At 54.4% G+C, this 27,271-nt stretch overlaps 2 protein-coding genes across 3 annotated transcripts in view; both read right to left on the bottom strand.

The window, feature by feature from the left end:
• RASGRP2 (RAS guanyl releasing protein 2) overlaps positions 1-426 on the bottom strand; it is a 30,935-nt gene extending 30,509 nt beyond the window's left edge. The window contains exon 1 of one of the 2 annotated variants that reach the window (XM_044448508.1): positions 346-426. The gene's annotated coding sequence lies outside the window, so the exon portion shown is untranslated. The remainder of the gene's footprint in view (positions 1-345) is intronic. The other variant, XM_044448510.1, reaches the window with a different exon arrangement.
• Positions 427-7,823: 7,397 nt separating this feature from the next.
• PYGM (glycogen phosphorylase, muscle associated) overlaps positions 7,824-27,271 on the bottom strand; it is a 19,996-nt gene continuing 548 nt past the window's right edge. Inside the window, exons 2-19 of the mRNA XM_044448790.1 lie at positions 24,101-24,202; positions 23,366-23,444; positions 21,785-22,020; positions 21,060-21,171; positions 20,492-20,574; positions 19,909-20,052; positions 18,425-18,517; positions 16,639-16,785; positions 15,950-16,113; positions 15,178-15,292; positions 14,175-14,276; positions 13,241-13,388; positions 11,684-11,742; positions 10,689-10,830; positions 10,199-10,406; positions 9,676-9,810; positions 8,996-9,062; positions 7,824-8,462 (exon numbers count right to left, since the gene is read on the bottom strand). Coding sequence (XP_044304725.1) covers positions 8,310-8,462; positions 8,996-9,062; positions 9,676-9,810; positions 10,199-10,406; positions 10,689-10,830; positions 11,684-11,742; positions 13,241-13,388; positions 14,175-14,276; positions 15,178-15,292; positions 15,950-16,113; positions 16,639-16,785; positions 18,425-18,517; positions 19,909-20,052; positions 20,492-20,574; positions 21,060-21,171; positions 21,785-22,020; positions 23,366-23,444; positions 24,101-24,202 — 2,289 coding nt within the window. The 3' untranslated portion in view covers positions 7,824-8,309. The remainder of the gene's footprint in view (positions 8,463-8,995; positions 9,063-9,675; positions 9,811-10,198; positions 10,407-10,688; positions 10,831-11,683; positions 11,743-13,240; positions 13,389-14,174; positions 14,277-15,177; positions 15,293-15,949; positions 16,114-16,638; positions 16,786-18,424; positions 18,518-19,908; positions 20,053-20,491; positions 20,575-21,059; positions 21,172-21,784; positions 22,021-23,365; positions 23,445-24,100; positions 24,203-27,271) is intronic.

Raw genomic sequence — 27,271 nt, 5'->3', positions numbered from 1 at the left:
GGCGGCCCCCGGCCCTGCGCCCGCCCCCGCCAGCCGCGCCCCCGCCCGCTAGCGCGGCTCCCGCCGCCCCGCGCTCCAGGCGAGCGCACTGCGGAACCGTCGCCCCTCCGCGCGGAGCGCGGGAGGGCGCAGGGAGGGCGCAGGGAGGAGGGGGCGGCCGCGGCGTCCCCGCGCTGGCCCCGGAGCCCGCTTGCGCCGGCGGGCGACGCGGGGGCCAGGGGAACTCTGGCCATGGGCAGAGCGCCGCCCCGCGCCTTCGCGGGGAGCAGCCGGCGCCGCCGAGCGGGAGGTAAGGGACGGACCCACAGCGGGGAACTGGCTCCCCGGTTCCGCGAGGCTCCCTACCCGCTTCTTCAGGGCGAAGGGTCGCTGTCGCGCCGGATCCCGCGGGTCTTTGCCCGCATGTGCCTCGCCGCCCGCTGCCTCTCCCCCTGCATCGCGCTCTCTGCCGAGGTTTCGTCCAGCAATCAGTCGGCTTCCGCCCTCGGCGCTGGACCCCTTTGCGCGACCCGAGGTGTCCGTAAGAGACCAGGCTCTTAAAGGACACGCAGCATTCGGGAATTGGCGTGCGTAAATTCGTGGGTTTTTTGGCAAGGGGGCCTGCGTCCCCCAGCCCTTTCACGCCTGGCACCAACACCCGGATTGACCTCCGAGCTCTGGTGTTTCTGGCCAGACTGGGTAGTTCCCCTCTTACTCTCTCTCTCTCCAAACAAACAAACAAACTGAGAAGCAAACCAACTTTGGGACGGGCAGATTGATTTGAGCCAGGCCTTAGCCGTGCAAAAGCTAGAGAAGGATTGTCTGCGACTGGGTTCACCAGAGCATGTGCAGAGTGCACCCCCATCAAGGGATATATGTGGGAGAGGGAAAGAGAGGAATGGGGTTGTTCCTTTTCTTTAGGTTGGATTTTGTTTGTTGGGAAAGAAATGTAGGTAAAAACAAAAGCTTGTTTGGAGGCAGTTTGGGAGAAGGTGACTTGGCCCCATTCTACTCAAAACTTGCTGGAATGAGAGATGCAGGGCATCTTCAGAGAGAAAACCTGGTTCAAATTTCAAAACGCACCAGTTTGCCATCTCTCGGCCTAACCCAACTCACAAGGTGGCTGTGAAAAACAAACTGGAGAGAGGGGAATTCTAACCTTGAACTCCCAAGATAAACAACAAAGAGACTTGTGGCATCTGGAAGACTGCACATTTATCCTGACATAAACTTCCTCGGCGACTAAAGCCGACTGCGTCTTTGTTGTAGCAGATTTACAGAGCTATCCCCATGGGAAAGCTTTCAAGAAAACTAGGATATGCGTGACTTTACAGGGGCCTTTCAGTTCATCTGCCTCTGGGTGTTCCTCTTCCATCTGCCTCTGGGTGTTCCTGCACCTTCCAATGTTTTCCAGCTAGCCTGCGTGGAGAAGGCCAGGCCAGGGTTCAAGAAAGAAGTGTAACCCAACTAGTACACAAAGCAGGGGCGCATCATGTCATGAGCTGAGCCAGCTGGAGCTGGGGTCAGACTAGATGTCCCAGGAGGCCCCTTCTGACTCACTCTGTTTCTGTGTTTGCCCAGGAGCCCTTGTCCCCAGATTGGGCCCCCCGATTTGGGACGGGGGGGTGAGGGCGGCAGATCCAAGGTTAGAGCACCGTCTGCACTGAGGAGAATGTAGAGCACCAAACCAAGGAAGACTTTCGCTCGATTTGCGGAGGGGGGTGATGGGGGGGCAAGGATGCAGGCAGCAAAGCCCGGGGGGGGGGTGGCATTGGCAAGATGGCAGTGGCGCAGCCTGCGAGATGCCCCCCCGAAGGCTCCCGGGGCGCAAAGAGCCGATGCGAAAGTGTGGTCGCCACCCTTCCAGGGGTCCAGAAACCGCCTCGCAGTTTGGCAATGCGGCATCCCCTGGTTGCCATGGCAACCAGCTCTGCAGGGCTCTGATTGGAGGGGGACGGAGGGTCTGCACTGTCAGCTCCCCCCCCGCCCCCCCGCAACACACACAGAGCTTCTGTCTTTTACCCTACAAAATGGGTTGAGCCTGAGGGAGATGCAGTTGAAAACCGGCCTTTTGTTCCCAGCAGAAAAGGTAGGGGGGGCGGAGCTCACCTGGAATCCCATCCTCCACTAAACCCTCTGCTGCCACTGAGAACGGCTTGCGGTGCTTTTGTGCTTTTGTGCGGAGCTTCCAGCGGCCCTGCATTTCAGGGCTGGGGGCTTCCCTCTCTCCCGCATATGTGAAGTAGGTCAATTCCGGTACATCCTTCTAGAGACCAAATCAGGATTCACGCCCACCTGCACTGGCCCAGTTCAGTCGACTCAGGGATTCCCAGGACAAAGAGGACTGTGTCGCCAGCCAGGAAGGGAAGAGGCAGCGACCGAACGCCTCTCGGGTAACGTTAGGGGGAAATCACGGAGTTCAGGCCACGCTTCTGGTTACCCTGCAAAAAGAGGTCCTTCCTTTGCAACTGTGGAAGAAAGGGGGTAGTTTATGTGGGTCACAGCCCCCAAGATCATTGTGTGACTGAACTGGAAGTCTCCACACTCGGGCTGCCCTCACGGCTGTGTCCTTTGGCCTGCGGGACTGGTTAACTTTTTTAAGACGCGGGGCCCTGCGTTGCTTCCTTCCAGATTTAAACCTCAGCAGCTCATCAAGATGTACAGAAGCACCCGGACTGAGCAAGGGGTAGAAAAAGGGGGCAGTCCAGCCTGCAAGAACTAGTTTGGGGCTGGAAATGTCTTCCTAGCCCAGTTCCCATCTTGGTCGCTGGCCGGAAGTCCACCCCGTTCCTAGACTGACCAACATCTGGGAAAAATGGTTCCAGTCACAGACTGGGGCAGTGCAGGGAAGGAAGGTCTTGGAGAGACCCGTGCACTTAAATGTGGCTGAATGCGAACTTCGAGAAACAAGGACAGGACCTCCGCTAGAGCAGAAGGCCGACCCAAAGACCTGTGCAGTTCCAGAACCCAGAGAAACTTTGCCGAGAGTTGTACTGATCCCACAGATCTTGGCGGGCTATACGGAAAGTCCCTGGCGTCCCCTAGGAAAAAGTCAGCCTGAATCGCTAGAGGGTTGCGGCTGCTGGTCAGTGTCAGATGTATTGGGTTAGGTGGACCCACGGTACCACACAAACGTTCCACTGTACCGTCTGGCGGACTGAACGGTCTAGAACCCAGGAAACTGCAGTGCGAGGGGCCCAGCCTCCCCAGTTCAAGCAGAGGATCTGGATTCCGCTTGCTGTTGCATTAAGCATGTGCAGAGTGTGCTTTCCCTCACCGTGTGTAAACAATACTGGCTCTCTGGGGAGAACTCTATGCTCAGGAAACACAAAGCCCTCGATCTGAATCCAAGTGCTAAGCATGGCTGGAAGAATGAGCCAATCTGAGCATGAAAGCAAGGCGAACCTACCTGGCAAAGGTGTGCTGGGACCAGAGGCGAGTGTAGGAGCAGGAATGAGCAGGACAAAGTTCGTGGACGGAGACACAGCAGGAACGCAGCCTGCACTGCACAGCCGTTCCCCTCGTTTGGCATGACGAGGCGCAGGTGAGCGGTGCCTCTGATAGCCTCTCCGGCACACCCAGCTGCTTTCGGTGGCTGCAGCCCCTCCAATCCTGCAAGCAGTTACAAGGTCTTGCTTTCCGTTGCCACGTGATCCGTTTCGGTGCCTCAGACCTCCGTGGCTTTATTCCCGCACTGCCCCTCCGTTGCCCCGAAGGCTGGCGTGCAGCGGATCCCGCGCGCATGTCCCATTCCTTGGTCCTTCCTCCCCACCCCCCACCTTGAGGAAGCAGGGATGTGGCAGGAGTGACCAGAGAAACGCTCCTCCAGTTGCAGCTTCAGAGTTGGAAGAACGAGGCCACCCACCCACTCACCCCCCCGCTGCAGCCATGCGCTTCCAAAGGAAGCCCTTTATTTATTGATCTTTTTTCTTACAACAAACTCAAAGTGCCTTATCTTTCGCTTCCTCCTGCTGCTCTCCATTTTATCCCCACAACAACAACCCTGCAAGGGAGGCTGGGCCGAGAGTCTGTGACTGGCCCAAAGTCCCCCAGTTGGCACCGTGGCTGAGTGGGGATTCAAACCCGGATCGCCTGGGCCCCAGTCTCCCACCCTGAATCCTGACACCACACTGTCTCTCTTACATCCCCTGGATCTTTTTTTAATATAAGTTCTGGAACGTTCTGGGCAGCAGCAGGCTGACTTTTCCTCCATGGGATGTCCTATCTTTTTAGGACATCAGCCCTACAGCGACTGAAGGAAAGACGTGCCCTCTGGGCATGCACAGAGGGCCCATTTCTCCACTGCTGGATAACCTCCAACCTTGCAACTAGGAATGCTGTTGGAGGCTACCGTTTTCTCAGACTTCCTTTTGTTCTGAGCATCCGCTGCTCCAGGAGGGCAGAAGAAACAGGAAGGCAAAGTCCCCTCCTTGGATATATTCAGGATTAAACCACAATCACCCCCCCCCCCCGACACACACAAATCCCCCCTGGGGTAGAAATCGTGTCATCTGCTCTGCCACTGTTCTAGGAATTTCTGCTACAGCCACCTTCTCTGCCAGGCGGCTTCCAGAAGTGCAGACCACAAGTCCCATCCTCCCCAGCCAGCACCAACCATGGCTATGTTGCACCCTGATGCGTGTGGGTTCAGGGAAGGGCATACTTAATACTAAGACATCACCGGAGCCTCTGGAAGGGAGTCGCTTCTGGGAAGCCAGCCTCTGCAGTTTGAAATGTGAGAACCAGGATAGACAAAAGTACAGAAAAGCAGAAAGTGCACCGTGCTTTGCCCTGAGGCTACTCCTGCCAGGAACATCCTGGAGGGGGCCGGGGGCCGGGGGCCGGGGGCGAGGGGCAGGGTCTATGGCTGGCCAGGAAGCCCAAAGCGCTGATCTGGGTCCTCGGGCATCCGATGTGGCATTACTTCGTTGCGTTTATATCCCGCATCTTTCCTCTGGCAAGGAGCCCAAGGCAGGCGGCTTTATCCTAACAACAACCCTGCAGGGTAGACTGGGCTGGGAGTCCGTGATGGGCCCAGTCACCCACTGAGCTTCATGGCCGAGCGCGGACCGGATATCCCAGGTCTCCAGACTCAGATGGCCGGATGCGGGCCTTGCCGAGCACCCTTGGGCGCTGCCTGGGCTGGTTCCTCAGCTGAGGGCGCCTGTCTTAATGTGATCAGGCCTTTGGCTCATCTGCCCCCGTGTTTCTCTTCCGGCCACTTATTCGAGCTCAGCCCCGGAGATTTCGCTACAAGGCCGTGCCCCGATCCATGTACAGGAGCTGCTCTCGTGACCGACACTGCCGCCGCTCCGGCTGGATCGGGGCCCAGTCCAGAAGGGGTGACTGAAGGCCCCCTCGGCAGCCGGCAAGAGAAGTTGGCTCTGTTTCATTCCTGGTGACGTGAGAACTTGCACCCGCAACTGCCCGGGGGGCTGCCGACGTTTCCGACGCACGGAGGACGAAGCACGGTCCCCCATCCTGTCCGGCACACGCTGCCCGTCACATCCGTCGCGCTCGTCCAAACTGGCGAGTGCGACTTAGTTGGCGCTTGTGCATGAAGCTTGGCCTGCCCTTTGCAGATCATGAGCACAGCAGGTGTGTTTCGGGGTTGGGGTGAGACAACTATTTATAGTGCCGACTCCCTGGGTGCAGAAGAAGCAGCTGCTTGGGCTGGCTGCGAGCTCGGAGAGAGAGAGACGTGTCTGACGCCTGGGGGTCTACTGCTGATCTTCCCAGCACAGAGCTTTGCTCAAGGACGTTGGGGTGGCGGTGGGGGGAACAGGAGCTCTCCAAGCGAAGGTTGACGCTAGAAAGGGGAATCGAGGTGTGGCCCGAACGTCAATGAGGCTGCACCAAACCAGTCCAGAATCTGGTCACGTGGTGGCCAACCAGCCGCCTGCAGAACACTCGCAGACAGACCCATGTTCCCCAGCATCTGGTTCCCTCTGAGCTGGAGGTAGCATAGAACCATGAGGACTAGTAACCAGAGATCGCCTTGACCTCTCTCTTTCCAAGCAGGCCAAGTCGGTGACCATCAGTATTGCCCGGACTCCAAATTTCATTCTTTGGCCATTCCGTGGCGTGTTGATCTATCCGAATGCTGCTTCCAATCAATTCCATGGGGTGACCCACCGAGTTCTAGGATTTTCGAGTGTGGGACGGGCAAAAGATAACAAGTGTTCCTATTTCCTGACACCACCCCAACCCACGCCTCCCGGGGCTGCAACACCCCAGGAGTGTGGCCAGGAAACTCCGCACGGCCCTCTGTCACTCTGTAACAGCTGCTCTTGTTTCCCTGCCAAAGTTGCAGGTGGGATCCCGGGAGTCAAAGGGTCCCGCCAGGATCAACACATCGCCTGCGCCACGGGGCAGGTGGGCGCCACAAGGGAAGGCTGCAAGCTGTGTCTCAAGCCTTCTGTCCGCTTGCCAGTTTGCCAACTCTCGTCTCCGCCGAGTCCCTTTGCAGGTCGAGGGCAGGCAGTTTGTTCGCTTGCAAAGACAAGAGAGACTTCTCTGGCACCGCGAAGACTTCACCGATTTATTTTAGCTGAAGGTTTCACATGGATTAGAGCCTGTTCTGTGTTATTATATGCTGGCAGATTTATATACATATATGGAGATGGAGAAAAAGAGGAGGGGATTGGAAACAGTGGGAGTAAAATGCCAAAACGGGAGCAGTTGTGTCTGTAGATTCGCAGTAAGAATGCCATGCTTTTCCAGCTTTCTTTAACTCCCTTATCTGAATCCCTTATCTCAATAAAGACCAAGATGAGTAAAATCAAATTTAAGGGCACGTCCTTCTTAATAAAAACTGGATATCTTCACGCTCCCCCCAAGCACCTCACACTATGTTCTGAGGATCCCCTAAGTCAAACGCTACTTAAGTCTTACATAAAAGCCCCCTTGAAATGGATGGGACTTAAGGAAGTCCTGCTAGTCCTGTGCTGGATTTTGGCTTTTGATTCAAAGAATCCAGAGGTTTCTAAGAAGAGAAAAATTATCTGTCGTGTTTTGTTAGGATTTCAAGGAACAGTGACTCATCCTGCATTTTCCTACGGTGCTGGTGATAAATTCTTCGTTGCTTTTGTGGCTGCCGCTGAGGAACATGCTATTAAAACGGGCTCTGTAATTTGGGTTAATTTCGGCCCTCATTTGGCACAGCGCCCACCCAAGGCCTTGTTTGGGAGGGAACCTGCCTGAGATCTTCACCAAGAAAGCAAAGCCGTCGGAAGAAGCCGCCGCGTGGTGGTACAGCTCCTGCTCTGCTGGCAGAAGGTCCACGTTTGGTCCCCAGGAGGTCGGGGAAGGAATCTCGCCCTTTCCCCAGCAGGATGGCAAAAACACCTGCCGAAATCCCCGGAGATCTCTTGCGAGCTTGTCTGGAGAAGAGCAGGCTAGACACACCTAAGATCTGGCTCTGTGGCCAATTTTGCACAAGACGAGCATTCGTTGTGGCCACAGTTCTCATCCCGTTTCCTAGGGGGCTGCAAGCCACTTGTTCCTGGGCTGTTCAGCCCACAATGGGTTGTTGGGTTGTGCAAACCCAGAAGACGCATTTTATGGTGGGTTGTGGGACTCAGCTGAATTTCATGCACATCTCTCATTTCTCCTAGTAGTCACCTCTTTTCTACATTAAACAGCCCCGTTTTTCCTCACTGGGAAATTGTTGCAGTCTGGAATGTGTTAATACACCTTCTCCACATTTCTTCAACCTCTCCGATACGTTGTAAAGTGCAGTGACCAGAACCGCACGCGATAATAATTACATCATTTCCAAATTCTGATCAGACTAACAGGCTGAAAGAAAATCCGCTACCCTCTTTGAAAAAAATGGGCAAAGATCATTTTAACATGTTTATTTGGTTTTCGCTTTGGTTTTCTTTCCGTATGCCCCGTTGGACAAGATGAGCAAGGGTGCCTGCTTTGCAGATGAGAAAAATAAAATCCACGCTGCCTTTGAAGTAAAAATGGGGCAGAAAAGCACCTTTTAAAAGGAGGCGCCCGTACGCAGAATCACCCCAGGGAAACAAGCACCTTTGAAATAAAGGCAGACAAGGTGTTCATCCGGTGTTAAACAGCAGAGATGGGTCACAATGGGGGGGATGCAGGGCGTGGGTCCCCCGGGGGCATTTCTGCATGAAAGCAGGAGACAGAGGTTTGGGCTGCAGATCTGAGGATGGAGGGGGCGCGGCGGAGAGGGGCCGTTCGGTTCTCCTCCTCCTCCTACGGACGGGAAGCGGTTGGACTTTTGGAGCTGGGAAGCAGGAAAGGGGCCCTGCTGAAGTTGCTGGTGGTTCGGGGGAGACGGCGCGGGGGAGCCTGGGCGCTCATTCCCGGGGCTCGTCGGGGGCGGGGATCTTCTGGCGCGTGGGCTCCACCCCCCAGATTTCTCGGGCGTACTGTGCAATGGTGCGGTCGCTGGAGAACTTTCCGGATTTGGCAATGTTCCTGATGACCATTTTTGTCCACTCCTTGGTGTTCTGGGGGCAGAGAAGAAGGTGGAAGGGAGGGGGGAAGGATGAAGGGATGGGCAGACAGATGGACGGGGGCCCAGCCCATCTCCTCTTCCTCCTCTCCCCCATGACTTCATGCTTCAAGGCCACGGGGCACCCCCCATCAGAGGCCGGGTACCAAAAAGATCCGGGACTCAGGCAGACAGACAGACAGAAAATGCAGATTTGCACATGCGAATTGACTGATGGTTCTTCCTACATTGCATTTCCAGCTCTCCATACTTCCTCTTGCAAGAAAACTGAGGCAGCTTACACAAACGCCCTCGTCTCCCATTTATCCTCACAACAACCCTGCAAGGTAGGCTCGGCTAAGGGCTTAGTGAGGACTAGAACCCCGATCTCCCAAGTCTGGGCTCAGTACTGTAACCACGAGGCCATGCTGGCTGCAAAGTCTCTCTGTGTGTCTCGAAGACACACGCGGTTTATCAGTCCCTGGAGCTTTATCTGAGCAAGTACCCCCGGACGGATGCTTCTCGCGGGGCACGCCGGGTACAGCTCACCTTGTAAAGAGCGCTGACCTTCTCCTGACACTGTAAGTAGGCTTCATAATCAGCAAAGACTTTGAACCTGCCAAGAGGAAAGAGCAGAAGGAAAGGGCCGTTTTACACCTGCGCAGGGCCGCGCTTAAGAACAGCCTCGTTGCAGGAGTTCCTCCGAAGCACCACGTCACCCCAAGAGCCAGCAGAGGGGCCCCGGTATCGCCTCCCAGGGTTAACTTGTTTACTAAGCCCTGCTGTTATTCCACAGCTCACTATAAGCTTTTGGAAAGCAGGTACCCAGGAAAGCGGAACCGAGGCAGGGAGAGTAGAAATGAGGCCCGAGGGCGGAAACGGGGGCTGGGGGGGAAATGAGGAGACATGGATCCCACTTGTGAAGCAGTGGGTCCCCTCTGCCAGCGGGCCCCACCGCTGGACAATTCAGGGCACACCCGGAGGGCGCAGAGAGGCAAGCGGGTGCCGAAGTGGAGCTTCCGGCCCCCTCCGCAACCCGCTGCTTCATCAGATGCCGAATCCGCTCTCCCTCTCTGCCTCTCTTGGCTTGGAATCCGTGGGAGAAGGCCCTGCCTTGAAGCTGCCCCGCCAAGGATGATGGGATCGGTGCAGGCTCCCCCGCCATTTGGACTGCACAGGCGCCGGCAAAGACGTCGGCCGCTCCCCACTCCAAACTCCACCGGCCTCACCTGTCGTGGTACATTAGCATGTTGACGATGTCCTTAAAGAGATCCGGCTGCTTGGGGGAGAAGAAGCCACTGCTCAGCTGGTCAATGGCCTGCTTCAGCTCGGGGATGTGGTCGTAGTAGTCCTTGGCACAGTAACTGCGGGGAAAGAACGATCCGTCGCTCAGACTGCGCAGCCTGTGAGGACCACTGTTACACCCCGGGTGGCTCAGATGCCCGAAGCACTCCAGCCCTTCACAATATACTTGTAGTTGTAAACAAAATAAATTTCCACTTGGAATTATTGCATGGTTTTGTCGCATTTTATGCTCCTGTTTTGGGGACTGTCGTAAAGATGCTAGAGATCTTGGATCTGGGTAGTGTTTGACCGAAATTATTAATAGTTGTGGTGTTGAGAAGAGGGTGCAGCCTTCCTCTAGCAAAAGGGGGGGGGGCAGAACAGCTACAGGGAGGGGAACGGAAATGGGGTGGGGGCCTTGTGGGGACGCAGGTGGGGCCGACCACGGCCTTCCTTCCTGGGACGCACCCTTTCCTGTCGAGGTCCTCGACATCCTCCACCTGCATGCCGAAAATGAACAGGTTCTCTCGGCCGGCTTCCTCCGCCATCTCCACATTGGCGCCGTCCATGGTGCCTATGGTCAGTGCCCCGTTCAGCATGAACTTCATGTTCCCGGTCCCAGAGGCTTCTGTGCCAGCTGTGGAGATCTGCTCAGAGAGGTCCGCCGCGGGGATCACTGCGGGAAATGGTGAATGGTGACTCCATGCAGAAAGGCCTCTTGGCCAGCAGGAGGCATGAAAGGGCAAGAGCCACCAGAAACCCAGAACAGGTGCCTGCGAGTTGCCTTTTTCCTCTGCCCTCCCAATCACCTTTCCTCTCGTGTGGTGACTTTTAGTCTGTAAACCCAAGGGCAGGGACTGTCTCGCTAGTGAGCTATGTACGACACTTTGAGAGCCTTGGTTTTGGATGAAGAGCTGAGTGAAAAGGCTGCCAATAAAGAAATAAGAGACCAGCCTACCCTTTTCAGCCAGGGAAACGCGGTAATTCTCCAAGAAGATCATCTTGAGCCGGTCGCCAATAACGGGGTCATTGTTGACAATGTCTCCGATGGATGTGATTAGCTTTATAATCATCTTGGCCATGTGATATCCGGGTGCAGCCTAGCCAGAGAGGAAAGGATGTGGAAAGGAAAGCAGGAATGCTCAGTTGTTGGGGAAACACCAACATCACCTACAGCTGAGTATGCATTTCCATGGATCACCTTTTCTTTACGGTGCCTGCAAACTGCCCAAGAATGGAAGCTTATTCTGGGCAGGGTGCAGTACACCAAAATTATTAGATTCAAAGGTTAATTTAAAAAAACTGGATTACCAAAGAGTAGACAGAGCTGCAAAGTAAGTAACCTAGTATTTTCCCAGTATGTTAAGGTTTAGATTGAGATTTTAAGTAGGTTTTTATTTGTTTATTTATCTACTTAAAAGTTTTTCTATGGTGCCCCATTACTAAACGTCTCTGGACAGTTTTTATTGTATAGAATGGATGCTATGCTCCTCTTTGTTTTATCAGAAGACTGTCCGGAGACCATTTGGTAGTGGACGGTGTGCAAAACGTTTTAAATCAACCAATAAATAAGTATAATCAAATGCAAACATGACAAACAACACTCAGCACAGAAGAAGAAAACCATCGCAGAAAATCAAAGCACCCCAGTAAATGGGGGCAAAATACACACAGAAGCAGCAGCACTTCCTTCCGTATTTGAGAGTGGGGAAAGCCTGCCAGGAGGAGGAGAACCCCACGCAACCCCTGATGGGGGAAGAAGTGGAGCCGCCTGGGGAACTGCAAGGACCACGGAGGGCTGAGTCGGCTTGCGGTTGCCCGCCCTGGCGGAACCGGGTGTAGGGTCGCTTTCCTATTTTCCTGCAGACCCCGATCCAGCCTTGCACAGCTCCAGACCTGCCCCCCACTGCCCCTGGGACGAGCCGTATAAGCCCCACTGTGCTAGGTTCTCACTTTGCCTCCAATCATGACCGTCCGTGGCACGAAATGCTTGTTTGGCTCCCGCTTGATCCCTGTAAACGGGGTGTGGGGTAGACAATAAAACCACAACACACACACACAAGAGAGGGAGGAGGAGGAGAGAGAGAGAGAGAGAGAGAGAGAGAAACTGGAATGCTGCTGCTCCAGGATTAGAGGATCAGGACGGGTGTGTTTTCCCCCGGAAGGTCTAATATCACGGGGGAGCAACAGGTTGAGCTGGGGGTCAGAGGCCGGGCCAAGCCCCTGCAGCCCTTCCCTCCGGCGGCTGGCAGGAGAGGGGGAGATGAAGCACAGGGGAGAAAGTTTGTTTGCTTATTTAGCAGGCTTCTATGCCGCCCCGTTCGCCGAAGCCTCGGGGCGGCTCACAACAATAAATAACAACCACATAATTGGGCCAGTGTCAAGCTGTGAGGACTCGCATCCAAGCCAGGAGCGCCTTGGGACTTGCTCTTCCTCTTTGCCATGGCAGCCGCCCTGGCCCAGCCCACGGTGGTGATGAGGAAGAGGAAGAGGAAGAGGGGGTGCCCTAGCCTCCTTGCCCCTGGGCCCACCACCTGCCAGGCAGGCAAGCAGCCACCCTGCTGAGAAAGGGGGCTTTGGGCCCCCCTTGCCCAAGGCCCTCCACAACCAGGCGTCAGCCCTGGGTGACGCGATCGCCGCCGAGGATGGAGGAGCACCTCACTGCTTCGGCCGAGGAGAGAAACTGAGGGCCGACAGGAAGGATCTCCCCTCCAGAGCACCGGGGTGGTGACAGGGTGAGAGGTCACCTTTCCATGCCCGTTGTCATCCCTCGAATTATCAACGGCCTCAGCCGGAGCACTCTGCATTTTTAAGAAAAAGGAAGCCTGCACGTTTTGGGCAGGGGTCATTCAGATGATCCATAGCTGGGGTGGGAAGCCGCTTTCCGTCTGAGGGCCAGATTCCCCTTTGGAGCAGCTCTCTGGGGCCGCATCCGGAGGCGGGCGGGGCCAGCAGCGGTGGGGGGGGGGGGCAAGGCCAAAGAGAGAAAAATACCGGAATGCTAGCTATGCATTCTCGCAGTGCCAGGAACTGGAGAGGTATGCGAAGCTTTGAAGAGGTAGGCAGGGCAGAAATGAAAAAAGCGAGCAGCCAGGGAGATGAAGTGACACTCGGCAATTCCGAAAACAAACATAACCAACGGCTGATGGTCATTGGCTTTTGGAAGAATAAGAAATATCTCTGTTCCTAAAGCAACTGGGCCTTCGTTGCACATTCGAGGTCAGCACTGCCCTCCTGCAGAAGCCCAGTTCGGCTCCTTGGAGGGAAGGCACGGCCGGAATGCACTTATGTATCTGTTCCTTGCCGAGGAGTCGGCAGGAAGGCTGGCCAGCGGCCCGAATGCCGCAAGTGACCATGCCCACCTGGGAGACGGCAGATCCCAGCCCTGACCTTAGCTAGTCACGCAGCACGTGATGGAAGCCCGGCTTTTTGAAGATGTGCCCCCATACCGGGGAAGGAAGGGGAGGGGAGGGGGAGGGGAGGGGAGGGGAGGGCGCAGGCAGTACTCACGGTTATACAGTGTGATGACGTGCAGGCAGTTGAGCAGCTGCCGCTTGTATTCGTGAATCCTCTTCACCTGGATGTCGAACAGCGAGTTGGGGTTGATTTTCACTTTGTACTCCTTCTCCAAGTAGGCAGCGAACTTCAGTTTGTTCTCCTGATGAGTGGAAGAGAAGAGGGAAGGGGTGAGACACATTTTCTCCGAAGCCCCCAAGGAACCTCAGCTATCGGGTGGTATAAAAATGATAATTGATTAATTAATTAACCAACCAGGTTTGGACAAGGATGACCCACCCTTGAGGGAGGAGGATGGGTTGTTCTCAAACCATGGATCGCTGGAACATGGGTTATCATGTTGTCTGAATCCAGCCGAGATAAACCACAGTGGACAACCTCACAGTTCACAAACCATGAAGAGAACCCATCGTTCGTTGCTGGGTTGTGAACTGAGGGTTGTTCATGGTGGTTTGTTAGCTGTGTTCAGACAATACAATAACCTATGTCGTAATGCCAACCCACACCCCGCCTGTATGGGTCATCATGCTGTATGAACCCAGTACCCTGAAACCCGACGGTGAATGCAGGTGAAGCCACATCGCCAGTGGTGTTATGAACCCGGCGCTCACAGGGATGCTGACAAACCAGCCCCTGCAAAAAAAAACCTTCCTTTCCTCCTCCAACTCAGCTGCAATCCTCAGAGGAAGTGAATTTCCGCAGCAATCATGTGTCATCCCTGATATTGAAACGCAAGGTATTTTGGACTCGCTCGGTCCCAACCAGGCACAAGCGAGATGCAACGCTCTACCAAAGATCTCCTGGACAAGGTGAAAACTGCTCGAGCTGGCTGGTCTGAGCACCCACTGCCGAAAGTCTTGGGCTCCGCCTGAAAGCATCCACTTTGGTGAGATCCTCTGATCCTTCCCCACATTCCTGCCCTCCTCACCTGCTTGACTTTCGCCACATCCCGGATGAAGCTTTCATCGTCCACGAATTGCAACAGCTTCTTCAGTTGATCCAGGTCGGAGATGTAGTCCTCTCCGATGCGCTGGAGGAGGGGGCGGCAAGAGAAAAATCAGCAGCTGCCCTCTCTCTTAAATTCACATTTTTCAAATCATTTTAGAGGCAAGATATGGGAGGGCGACCCTGTATAGTTTAGACCCTGTAGACAGGACAGTGCTGATTTAAGTCAGGTTAAAATTACACAGGCTATGCCTTCTATCCACTTCCACATTTCGGATGCTACACTGATTAAACTTTTGCCCCCACTGCATTTTAACCCCCCCAATCATATGCAGGTTTGCATTTTAAACTCAAGTTTTGCACTTCAAACTCATGGGGCGAGACAGGCTTTGCTTCTGCATCTGCCGTTCTCTGGCCGGTCATTTGTTGGGTGTGGGGGCTGAACTATGACACCCAGGACTGGGGTCCCAGCACCCAGCCCTGACTGTGCCACGGAGCCCAAGATCGAAAACAGGGCGCGCCAGACAGGCCGAAAGCCCCTTCTGGCTGGCCACAGAGTGAGCACAGCTGCTCCAACCCAGGAGAAAACTGGACATTGAATTAACCGACTTGGTTTGGACAACAAAACAACCCACCTTCAGTGAGCACAAGGTGTCCTGCAACTGTGGAGTGTTGCTGAATATGTTGTGGTGCTCTTGCCTGAATACGGCTGGTTTGTTGTGGGAATGTAGCCACCAGAGCAAGTCATGGCTTGTTAATCATGAGCAACCCAAGAGGAGAACCCCTGGTTTCTGGTCGGGCTCGCCACCATGCCTTGTCTTGGGTTCGGACAACCAGCAAAACCTCAGCCCCACAGGGGGTGGAGACCTATGCATCTGATGCAAATGGCTCTTAAAACGGGCACTACCAGAACCACTCTGCTTTGGTAAGTGAGAACAGAACTTGGTTGCCCAAAAGGCCCGTTTTCCGGAGGCCACCTGGCTCACCTCAGCAATAATTTCAGCCAGGCCGGGGTTGCACAGAACGAGCCATCGGCGGGGTGTGATGCCGTTGGTTTTGTTCTGGAACTTGTGGGGTTCGAACTCATAGAAGTCTTTAAACCTGGAAAAGGAGAAGGGGCCAATGAGGCTTGTGGTCAAAAAGAAAGACAGGAGGTCAAAGGAACGGAGGGAGAATGACAATTAAAGTGTGGAGACGCTTCGCTTCTCGATCTAAAAGGGGTGTTGGTGGTGGCCTGCTAGGCAGGAAGGGGATTAAAACCCAGGTGAGCAAAAACATCCGTTGCTGTCGAAAGGGGATAAAAGAAAGCAAAGCTGTTTGTGGTGGCGGGAGAGTCTTTTTTGCAAAGGTTGGTAAGAGATTTCTGGATAGTTAAGCCGTTTGAGACCAACTTTTGGGACCAGCTCTGGGTCTTTCATTTCTGTGTCCTTGCCCTGAAAACATTATTTTTGCAAATATGTTTTTACTGAAAGGAAGGATGGACGGACAGACTGATGGTCAGCCCTAGATCTCCAACACTCCCCCCTTTAAAAGGAGACTTATGCTGCTCACATCATGCAGTGTGGAGAAGACACTGCTGGAAGGCGTCCCTTTGCGTTCCTGCACAGGAACTGTGCTGTTCTGAGGACTGATTTTGGAAGTCTTACAAAACAGAATAAAAATCAGGCAAGGTGGAGAGACAAGCAGGCACGGAGAGACCCCAGGAGACCGAAGAAGGGCCATGGGCAGCGCTGTGCCATCGTGGGGCGGTATACCTACACGGTGGCCTTCAGGATTTCCGAGTGGATGCGGGCCACCCCGTTGACGGCGTGGGAGCCCACGATGCAGAGATGGGCCATGTTGATCCGCTTCACGCTGCCTTCCTCCACCATGGACATGCGGCGCAACCGATCGAGGTCTCCGGGGAACCTGGCATAGACTTTCTGCAGGGACAGAGGGGATCCAAAGAGCTGTGCTTAACAGGACTTGGGCTTCACCTAGTCCAGCATTCTGCTCATCCGACGGACGACAAGCTGCCCAGGAAAATCCCGTAAGCAAGACAGGAAGAGAACAGTACTCTCCCACCCCTGTTCCCCAGCAAGGGACAACAGAGGTCACTTACAGCCACGAGGACCAGCAGCTTTTCATAGCTTTCTCTTCTAGATATTTTCCATCCTCTTTTAAAGTTTTCTGAATTGCACTATGTCCTCAAGTTTTTTTTTAAAGAAGGTTACACATAGTTGATGGTTGCCTGCCTCCGTCAGGGGCAGGTAGAAAGCAGATGCCCAGAAGGTTTGGACTTCAGCTCCCAGCATCCCTGGCCCTTCCAGCAGGAGCTTTGCAGGGCTGGACATCCAAATGACTCAGAGGCCTGCCTCTTCTCCCTAGCCGGCCAACCTCCCCTAGTAAATCGTTCAAAGGTCCCCCTGCCCTCCGGGCCCACCCTTCCTCCCGGATTCTGCACTCACATCGAGGAAGCGCTGGTTGATTTCATAAATGATCTCCAGGTGCCGCGGCAGGAGGGTCTCAAAGAGGTGGACCGGCCAGCGCTCCAGGGCTTCCGGCAACACCGTGTGGTTGGTGTATGCGCACGTGCGGACCGTAACATCCCAAGCCTGAAACGCAAGCAGGCTGCTGAACAATCCTGCCCGCCAGCCTCCACACAGGCCCTTTCGCAGCCCTGGCTGGATTCGAACCCAGGACCTTCCCCACCAGAAGCACACGCTCTACCCTGAGCTTTCTAGATGAGGTCGTTTCCACAGGGGTAATTTTGCTTCCTTGCCTGCCTGCTGCTTGGTATTGCGGTGTGGAAGAACAGACCGACGGGTCCCTGAGAGTGAGGCTGGTGCCTGGTTCCACGTGCGCAAAAATACTGGGCTTTCCCTGCTCGGCTAATTCTGTACCACACAGCCAGCCGAGCCAGGCAAGCTTAGCAGAACGCCTCGCGGTTAGAAGCTAGCCAGTCCTGCTCGGAAAGATGTGGGGGAGAGAACCAGGGAGCATCGACAGAGCTTGCCCTTCAGGAAGTCCCCCACCTCACCCCGTCATGACCAGCTGCTTTCTTCCTCATCCTCTTCCTCATCATGGCCTCCGCTTGCTTGCTTGCTTGCTTGCTTGCTTGCTTGCTTGGCAGGCCAAGAGCGAGGAAGCGAGGCCGCCGTGGCAGCTCCAGCTCTTCCTTCTCACAGCACCGTGGGCCAGAGAAAAGGTGCCAAATGAGAGGGTCACAACAGGGGTGGGGGGTGAGTAATTCCAGAGGCTTTCGATGGCCGGCCATTCCTGGGCCCACAGTAACCATGCCTTGCTCCGTCCGTTCATTTGGGAAACAATTTGTGAGCCGCCCTGAGGCTTTGTTGCGATAAATAAACAAAATCAAATAAACTTTCAAAACTTGGCAAAATAAACTTTCTCTGTTCTCTTGCAAGGGGCAAGAAGGAGGCAAGGAGGAAGAGCAAAACTGCTTTTAAACTAGTTCTAAATGTTTATGGCAAAGATCTGTTCTTAAAAATGTAATTATATGTATGCTTAGATGTGCAGGGGGAAGTCCTCCAATTCCAGTTGGAGGATTTGCCCCCATGCAAGCAAACATACGATTACACCTGCATTATTTTCCTCTGCCCTCCTCCCTCCTGTTTCCTTGCATGCCGTGTCTTTTTATTTCTTTTTTATTTGTCTTAATATGTATGTATGTATGCATGTATGTATGTATTTATTTATTTATTTATTAAAACATTTTTTTGCTGCCCCATTCGCCGAAGCCTCGGGGCGGCTTACAACATAGGTTCAACATATTCCCATAGGTTCAGGACAGTTTGCAGGAAATTAAAATATAAACCTGTTGCCAGAGACGGCCTTGTTTTAGAGATTATAAACCACTAGTGAGACTTTTTTGTCTGAAGAGTGGGGTAAAAATACTGCAAACAAGGGAATAAATCAAAGTCTTCTCCTGTGAGCCACAGCTTGCTTTTCTTCCATTTCTGAGAAATTTTCTTTCCCCTTGCAATTTCTCCCCAGGGCTTTCCCTCCTTGCCCTTCTAGATGTTTTTACTGCCAACTTAAATTGAGAATTTAAGCGAATGTCTCACTCCAATTTTCTGGATAATAGCTGACTTCCCCTGCACTGGAAGTAAAAAGTCAAAGAAATGGCAGCAAAAACAGAAAAGGCTTTGGAGGAAGATAAATTACCTCGCAGAGAACCTCTGTGTCTTTACCTCAACACACACACTAGAAAAAATCTTTAAATCGGTGCCTAACCTTTTCCCACTCAAGCTTCTCAATATCCACCAAGACCCGCATGAGTTCTGGGATGGCCAGGGAGGGGTGTGTGTCGTTGAGCTGGATGGCAACCTGAAAGAGGCAGGAAACAGAGAGGACACCGGGTCAGAGTGGGGAAATGAAGTCCAGGAAACGTGGGATACCGTGGGACTGTTTTGCCATGGAGAGAACAGATGCCGGCAACACTGAATCCCTCACCCAGATCTAAGCTCAACAACATGCCGTTCTCCAACCGTTCCCACACCAGAAGAGGGAACCAGATGGGGCCCAAGTAACCCAGACGGGCCAGTCCGTGTTGCAGAACTGGCAATGCCAGGAAGCCCGTGCGCGATGTGTCTCGAGTTTGTTAACTTTCTGCCAATTTTGTTAATTTTCTGCTGCATCTGCCAAGACGAGGAGTCCTCCGTGGTCCCCTCTTTTCCTCCCTACAGCTCCACACCCTTGCTTCTGGCCACAATCCCCAGCCCAGCTGGAGAGGACAGCGAAGGCAGCAAACACAGCGGCAGAAGAGAACGAAGGTAACGAGGCTTTGCGGGGGCATCAGGACCCATTCCAAGAGCTGCCAAAAAAGTGTGGCTGGAACATCTTTATCTCAGAGGCTTCCCAGCAGGGAGTTCCAGAGAGTGAGCCCGTCGCTTCCCAATTACCGACTTCTCTATCTGAGAAGTTTCACCCAGTTTTGAGGAGGAGGTGGAGGAGCAAAGGGAAGTGAGGGCTTTGTGGTTTCAGGGTTACCTCGTGCGGTTTCTCTGGCAAAGCACGAGAACTGGCCTGCTTTGGAAGGGGCAGAAGGGTTTTCAGGATGGGAGGAGCAGCAGATGCGAGACCCCAGTCCTTGACCCCGTGGGGACGTGACGGTGGCACTTTGCTGCGCGAAGCAAGAAACAGACGCTTCAAAGCAATAGACGAGGTGGGTTGCATGGAAGGCTGGTTCACCAATTTCGGGGAGGAGAAAAGATTCCCCTTCCTTCCTGTGTTTTATGGGACATCTGTATGAAGATGGTTCCCATCGCAGAGATGTTCCAAGGTGTGATTCCTTCAGCGTTTCAGGATTAGGTGCAGGGACTGGGGAGCTTTGGTGCTTGAAAATTGATTTAAGGCATGATTTTCACAAGGTGTGAAGTTGCTGAGAGAACAGCTACTTCACAGCACCTTTCTTGCCCTCCCCCCCAAAGCGCATTTTAACCAAATGCGTCCGAGGCTTAGAAGTTGGGCCTTCCGTCTCTCAACTCCTTTCCCTTTCCCTCCTTCAGCATTTGGAGAAGCAAAACCAAAAGGCACTATTTGAAGACATGGAACCTTGAGGCTCGGCGCTACTTTGAACCTCAAATAACCTGGCGAGGCCTCTCGCTTTGAGGCAGCAAAGCCAAACCACACATTATCTGCCCCACCGGCTCCGTGGAGGCCGCCTGTGAAAATGCGGACTTTCTCCAGCCATGCGCAACAGTGGTATCGCCCCGTACCTTGTCTGGGAAGGCGTCAAAGGAGGTGCGGACGGGATCCCGACTGCCGAACTTGGAGGATTTGAAGCGGCGGATGATGTCCTGGAGCGTGGCGGCCACCACGAAGTATTCTTGCTTGAGACGTAGCTCCTTGCCTTCAAAGAACTTCAGAAGAAAGACAAGAGGTGGAGAATGACCCACGAGGCCGAAGGTGGAAGGCCTCGCATGCTCCCGGAAGAGGGTTGGTTGTGCGATCGCCCTGCCCTGTTCGTGGAACTTTATGGGGATCCGGGCAACATCACCTTGAATTTCTAACCCTCCGTGTCACTTCCACCTGTTAAAGGAGTTAGCCTAATCCATCACGTTTCCAGAATGTTCCTTGCCATAAATTTCCATGAGCATCAGATTCAGAAGCGCCTGATCCTGCCCAGTCTTGGAAGCTAAGCAAGGTCAGGCCCGGATGGGTGACTTAAAAGTTGCGAAGCACTCCCAGCTTTGAGCAAGGGTGGCCCAGAAATGTTTAACTACAACAGAAACAACAATAATATTGTTGTTGTTTCATAGTTGCAGGGAATGTGAAACCGCTTGACTTTGCAACACTTACGTTGTCATTGGGATACAGCACCCGGGAAATGTTCTCGGCCAGGTTTCTGTCCAGCACTGCCTGGATGTAGCCCCCAACATTAACTGAGTACATGGAGGGAAGAAAAAAAAAGAGATAAATTGTGCTCACCTGGAATTTAAATGGCTGTACCATTGGAAACTCTTTGGCATTCATGAAATACAGCACAAAATGCACAGGAAATGGCCTTACACAAATGGGTTGTTCACCAGGCCAATACTGCCTACTCTGACTGGCAGCCGTTCCCCTCACCTGATGCTCTTATTTGGACTGGACACTTTTATTTGTGGGCGGAACCCCCAAGCAAGGCCTTAGCACACCATCCTCCTGCCCATGATCCCCGGCAATCAGTGTTCATTGGCAGTCCTCCTCAGATAGTGGAGTGGCCGACCTCCATGAGGACTAGTAAGATGGCCTTCTCCTCCAATTTTAAAGCCATCCAAATTTGGGGGGGGGTCATCGCAACAGCCTTTGGAAGAAAACTCCATACTTTCTCAAGAACACACGTCGTGCAGCTTTGCTTCTTGGAAAGGAAGCCCGTGGTACTCACAGTCCTTCAGGTTGAACTCGTTGGGAGCCCGGGCAGACCAAAGACGCATGGTGTTTACGGTGTTGTTGCGGTACCCGGGAACGGGGGTGTCGTAGGGGAGGGCCAGGACCACCTGGAAGGCAAGGCGGGTGGGAGAGTTAGGGCCAGCATCGGGACTTCCTGGAGCACCTGTCCCGCTCACCCGGGTTCAAGGCACACCTGCCGAAGAGCACAGCAGGTGGGACTCCCCAGAAGGGACAAGCAAGGCTCAGGAGGCAGCTACCAAAGCAACCTTGCTGCCCATGGGTCAGAACTTGCAACAGGAGCTCCGTGACCTTCCAGGCAAGGGTTTCCCTAGCCCTACCTGCAAATTTATTAATTTATTTAAAGTTTTTGTATGCCGTCCCCTTGCTATATAGCCTCGGGACGGCTCACACAAATAAATACTGGGAATCAAACCCAGGACTTTGTACATGTGAGGGTGGGGACCCACCACCTGCTCCCAAGAAGAGCCAGTGTTGCCTAGTGGTTAGAGTGCTGCACCGGGACTCGGTTTGGGCATTGCACTCCCCAAAGTTGGCCGGTTGACATCAGGTCAGCCACAGACTCGCAGCCTAACCTACCTTGCAGGGTTGTGGGGAGGATAAAAGTGGGTGGCAAGCACGGATCACGGATCCCTTTGGGATCCTGGCAGGAAGACAGGCAAGGGGCACAGAGTGAAAACTCTACCCAGGGGCCTGGCTCACCTGCGTGTTGACCCATTTCACCCCGTCCTGGTCATGCTGCACGTTGCCATAGAAATGCACAGGGATCATGTACTCCGGGCGCGCCTTCTCCCAGGGGTTCCCGTAGCGCAGCCAGTCGTCCGCCTCTTCCACCTGCCAGCCCCCGGAAATCTTCTGGTTGAAGATGCCGAACTCGTAGCGGATCCCATAGCCGTAGGCGGCCAGCCCCAGGGTGGCCATGGAGTCCAGGAAGCAAGCTGGGTGCAGAGGAAACGAGGAAGCAGCGGTCAGCAAGAGCAGGCAGAACAAAGCGAGGGGGCGAGTCTGGAGCACGACGGCCGGAGCTGGGACGGGGCTCTGCCGGCAGGACGGGACGGCCGGCAGCGGGCGGAAGCAGGCCTGTGATCCGAGCCTGCCTCGCCACACAGGAAATCCGCCGTCCTGAAACAGGCCCATCCTGCCCCTGGTTAGAAACAGGCCTCGTTTCCGGGAATCCAGTTCAGAAGACGCTTGGGAATTCTAGCAGAGAGACAGGGCTCGGGGCAGGCCCGGCTCTGGCCGGGGTCACGGGGCCGCGAGGTTCCTTTCTGGAATTGGTGGGAACACCTCTGACCGCATGCCTGGCCCTGAGGAGGAATGGCCAGGCATGTCCGGAAAGTCCAGTGTCTGTTTGTTTCCCCCTCTGCATAAAGAACACCCAGAGCTGTCGAGCGTTAGCCTATTTCGTGGTCAGGGAAGAAAGGGAACGGATGCATTTGCCCAGCACTGCAAAACTGAAGCACTACCACCAACGAGCTGATCCTAAAAAAGATCTTGGACTGTGCAGAAATGGACACATTGACTTTATCATTGAAGGAGAAGGAAGATACTGACTTCTATCAAACCGGGGGCCCTTTTTATTATTGGCTAGAGAAACGGGACTTCGCATAGACTTAAATATGTTTTTAAGTTATTATAAATGGAAAAGGAAAGGTGTGGGGGCTGACCCAGCGGGCCTGATGTTTCTGATGATGGATGTTGGTTTTAGTTTTTCTTTGTTTTTAGGATTATAATTTCAAATAAAACTAACTATAAAAAGAAAAAAGGGAATGGCAAAGATGCCAACTGAGTTGCAAGGAAGAATCCAGACCTCCCTCACTCCAGCTGAAGCGACGCGGGTCCACCTCACCCAGTGCCCCATCTGCCCCAGCTGCGAGCTGCCCTCCAAGGCTGGGGCCGGGTGTCCTCAACGTCAGCCACGAGGTCTCTGCACCGAGAGGCGCACCTGGCCTAGGGGGTTGCCGTGGGGGCTCCTCTAGCACAAGAATAGGGGCCTGGGGCCCAATCCGGCTGCCCAGCACTCCCCAGAAGGCCATGCCCCCTCTGCTGGCCCCTCCCCACGCGCTGTGACGCCTCTTTGCTGGCGATGCAGGCGATCCCCCAAACGCTGCCCCATGGAACAGGGCCGTGCTAGTGGGGTTCTGTGGCCCTGGTCCAGGCCCGGGTGGGCCAGCCGGCCTGGTTCCAGGGCTCCAGGGCTGCAGACTGCAATCGCTCTGAGTGCTACCAGGACAGGACAGGACGGGGACCCGATCCGGGACCTGCCGAAGGCACAGTGCCCACCTGCCAAACGCCCGAGGCCTCCGTTGCCCAGACCGGCATCTTCCTCAATCTCCTGAAGCTCTTCCATGTCCAGGCCCAGCTGTTGGAGGAAAGGAAAGTGAAAACAAGATGGAACATGGGGGGGGGGGGAGCTGACGCTACCCAGAATCCTCAGCGGCCACCTCCGCCTCCTGGGGTACCAGTCCCATCATTTTAGACTCTGGACTGGATGATTTCAGCAAGGGTGGGGGTGCTGTTAGGTTTAGGGGTCCCCAGCCCTTTTCAGCTTATGGGCACACTGGGCATTTTGAGGAGGGGTGTCGTGGGCACTGTCACAAAATGGCTGCCACAGAGGGAGGACCGCTGGCTGCCACGGGTGTCTTTCTCTGACAGCCATCTCTGTACACTGGGTGGAAAAAGAATATATCCCAACACAGAGACGGAGGAAGAAAGGGTGGGGGGAACCACTCTAAATTCTGGAGCGTTGCAAATGAGACGCTCCCCCCTTCGTATTTCTGCAGGGTGGAAGGCCGTGAAGGGAAGCACAGAAATGGCAGACGGCTTCACGGGAAGCACCGTCATGCAAGCGCCAGCTCAGAGGTTCCCTCGTATTGCCACCTGTCCTTCAACAGGTGGGGCCTGGCGCTGCTGCTTTCGGGGCCTCCCCACCAACAGGTGTCCTCAACCTCTCCCAAAAGCAGCACTGTGCCAACCACCCGCCTGCCCCATCGCCCACCCCCCCAGGAGGCCCCAGACCTGGTAAGTCGCTTCATCACAAGCGTTCTGCAAGCCCAAGTTGACCATGGTGTTCTGCAAAGTCCGGCCCATGTAGAACTCCAAGGAGAGGTAATAAATACGCTGGAAGGAAGGAAGGCAGACCGACAGACACTGAGTGTGCGATTGCCCAACAAGGGCAGGGAGAGTTCTGGGGGCCCCTTCAAGCAGACGAGTGGAAGGTTATGCGACAGGCCGAAGATGACTCAGAATTTTATTCGGATCTTTTGGCTGCGCCGATCAACTCGGTCGATTTGAGAAGGGGTCGCAGCATCGAGGAACCCGCACCCCAAAGAGGCAGGGGTGCACAGGTGTGGGGGAGCTGCTGAATGTACAAAAGCGCCAGAGGAAAGTCTCTTTTGGAAAGAAAGTTCAGGCAGGGGGACCCAAAAGAGGAAGGCTTCAAAGAAGGTTAGGGAGGGAAGGTAATATTCTCAAAAGTGCATTTATAGCGTGCTATTCTGCCAAGGAGACTAGGGCAGCAGGCACGGCTCTCCTCCCTCGTTAGATTGGCACAACGACCCTGCGAGGGAGGACAGGCTGAGAGAGAAAGTGATCGCTTGCCTGAGGGATGAGGTTATGCACTAAACCTTGTGACGGGGTGTGTGTTTGTGTGTGCAGGACTGGTCTCCCCAGGCCTCTCATCAACCTACCACTGCAAAAAAATGCAGAGGCCAACAAAGTAATACCTAATTTTGTACCCAAGTACAAAATGTAATACCAAAGTAAATTGCCTAATTCTGTAAGAGTGCTTTTTCACCCACTGCAATGAGTGAGACTTCTTTATTTAGTATCTGTTTCAAGATCATGGCTTTTAGTCTTGCTGCTGGGTTATTTTGTTGTTTTATCGGTTTGTTGCTATATTGTTTATACTGTGTTCGTCCTGCTGTTGTATTTATATTCCATTTTTACTCTATTGTTGTTTGTGGCTTAAGTTATTATTGTAATCTATTTTTATCTATATTTTCTATTTTTAGCTGTATGATTGTAACGTGAGCTGTCCAGAGAGACCTCTGGCTATAGGGAAGCATACAAATGTGATAGATAAACAAATAAAAAATTTAGTCTGTGCAGGGAGCAGCTTTGGCATTCTCCCCTCCAAACTAGTGCCCTTTGTGAGGGTGCTGGATGGGGCACTCTGCTTATGCTCAGAGGCTCTCCTTTGGTTGTGGATAATCTTCCGCACATTCATACAACTAAGCCCCTTTCAATATGCGCCTGCTGGCAAAGGCGGAGAAAGGAGGAGACAGAAACGAAAAGTTGTTTTCTGTGGGGGAGACAGCTGAGAGCCCCCAGAAATGGAGAGCATGGATCCCAGCCCCACTGTTGGCTGACTGACCTTTCGGAGGCCAGCTCAAGTGTGAAGTTGCCGGCTGTATCTGGTATCCCTTCCCAGAGCCTGCTAGTGCTGACACAAGCCTATTCCAAAATTAAATGGCAAAAGTTCGCAGCAAATGTCAGACCGGGCTAAAATTAAAAAGAGCGGGGCTCTCTCTGCCACTGCGGCCGGCACCTCCCCGGCCACGCTGCACCGAGGAACAAAGCAGGGCCAGGAAAGTTGGCCCTGGGTCTCCTCTAAGCCTTCGGGCACTGGACAGCCCCTCTTCCGGGGCAAGAAACAACTCCACTCCGTAATAGCTTTGGAGGGTGGCAGCCAAAGGCAAAAAGACGGGCAAAATCTGCCAACGTATTTTAACTTCCCACCAATAAACGGCCATAAGCCACATGTCCCACTGCAGAAAAAGAGCCTAAAGACATGTTTCAGAATTGGGGGAAGGGGCTCTGGCAATCCGGGGACCCCCGAGGTTCTACATCTCTGTGTAAATGTTCTGGATCAAATGCATCCAGAATGCGTAATGGAACAGCGCGATAAGCGCACCTTGCTTGGGAGCCGTGGGGGGCGGCATCGTCGTTAAATTGGGGAAACGACGGCCTTGCAATTGGCGGAAAGCTTCGTCCCCCCAGCATCATTCTGTCGGATCAGCAGCGGGTCCAGCAGAGATGCTGGCTCCCCCCTCACCTGCCGCCTCGCCCCTTTGGAGCCCAACGCAGCCCCTTGCGCCTCTGGAACCGCAAATGCTCGAAAGCCACCTGCTTCGCAAGCCATTGCTTTTCTCGCCCCATCCTAGCCCCCGTGCCCAAGTTCAGATTCCTCTGCCGGACTCCCGCACTATGGAGGAAAACGCTTGTTTTGCAACCTCCAAAATACAGGTAGGAATTGAAGGAGCCTTTGGACCTGATGGCGGCGGGGTGGGGGTGGATTAGCGCTTCTGCTGCAGCTCCTTCCCCTGATATGCAGCTTGGAAGACATCCCAGCAATGTTGGGCCACATCTCAAGGAGCTATTAATACCCGCTGACAGTAGGCCAGATCAGTTCCCACCGCACCAGCTTGCAAGGCTTGAGGGCTAGTGGCCTTAGCAGCACTTGCAAAGATTTAGGGAGGGCAGCGAAGGGGGGTGCTGTGGAAGGCCCTGCTCCAGGGCAGCGGCGACCTGTACACTCTTCCTCCTGAATTCAGGAGAGCTGCAGGAGACAAGCAACAGGGACGCAGACGGTGGCAGAAGAGCTGGAGAGGACAGACGGAGGGTTCGGCTAAGCCAGAGGCAGGCAGGCTGGCTGGCTGGCTGGCTGGCTGCGAGGAGGAGCTGCTTTCGGACACGGGCCTTCCTGCCACCCCAGCGTCCCGTTGCCGCAGCTGTGCATGCCATGCCAGCTCCCAGTCCTCGGGGGTCAAGGCCCCGTGGCCACCCCCTTGCGGGAGCCTCACCAGCATCGCCCGAAGCTGCAAGCTCTGCCTCCACCCTCGTCGACCCACAGACGGGCAGCCTGCGGGTGCCCCGGGGCTGAAGGCCACCACCAACCAGGCAGCCCGCCCCGAGTGCTGGTCCCCAGGTGGAGCTGTTGCGTTAGGGCTAGGAGCCACGCGAGCAGCGAGCGAGCCGGCCAGCTCTTGGCCCCAGCGAGTTGCAGCGAAGAGGAACAGCTCCCGTGACCTTGTGCATTCAAGATGCGAAGCACATTCTGGTCTAATTGGCAAGCGGTGGCTTCTGTCCGTCTGTTCCCCGGATTTGATGCTCCGGGGCATCCCAGGCGGGAAGGCCGGGAGAGCTTCCCCCGGCAGGGCTGGAGGTTCCTCCCCCGGGCCCGGGCCC

The sequence above is a fragment of the Varanus komodoensis genome, unplaced genomic scaffold (genome assembly GCF_004798865.1).
Source record: "Varanus komodoensis strain SLA01 unplaced genomic scaffold, ASM479886v1 scaffold55, whole genome shotgun sequence".
In the NCBI taxonomy this organism is placed as follows: Eukaryota; Metazoa; Chordata; class Lepidosauria; order Squamata; family Varanidae; genus Varanus; species Varanus komodoensis.
This window is presented reverse-complemented; position numbering and strand designations above follow the sequence as displayed.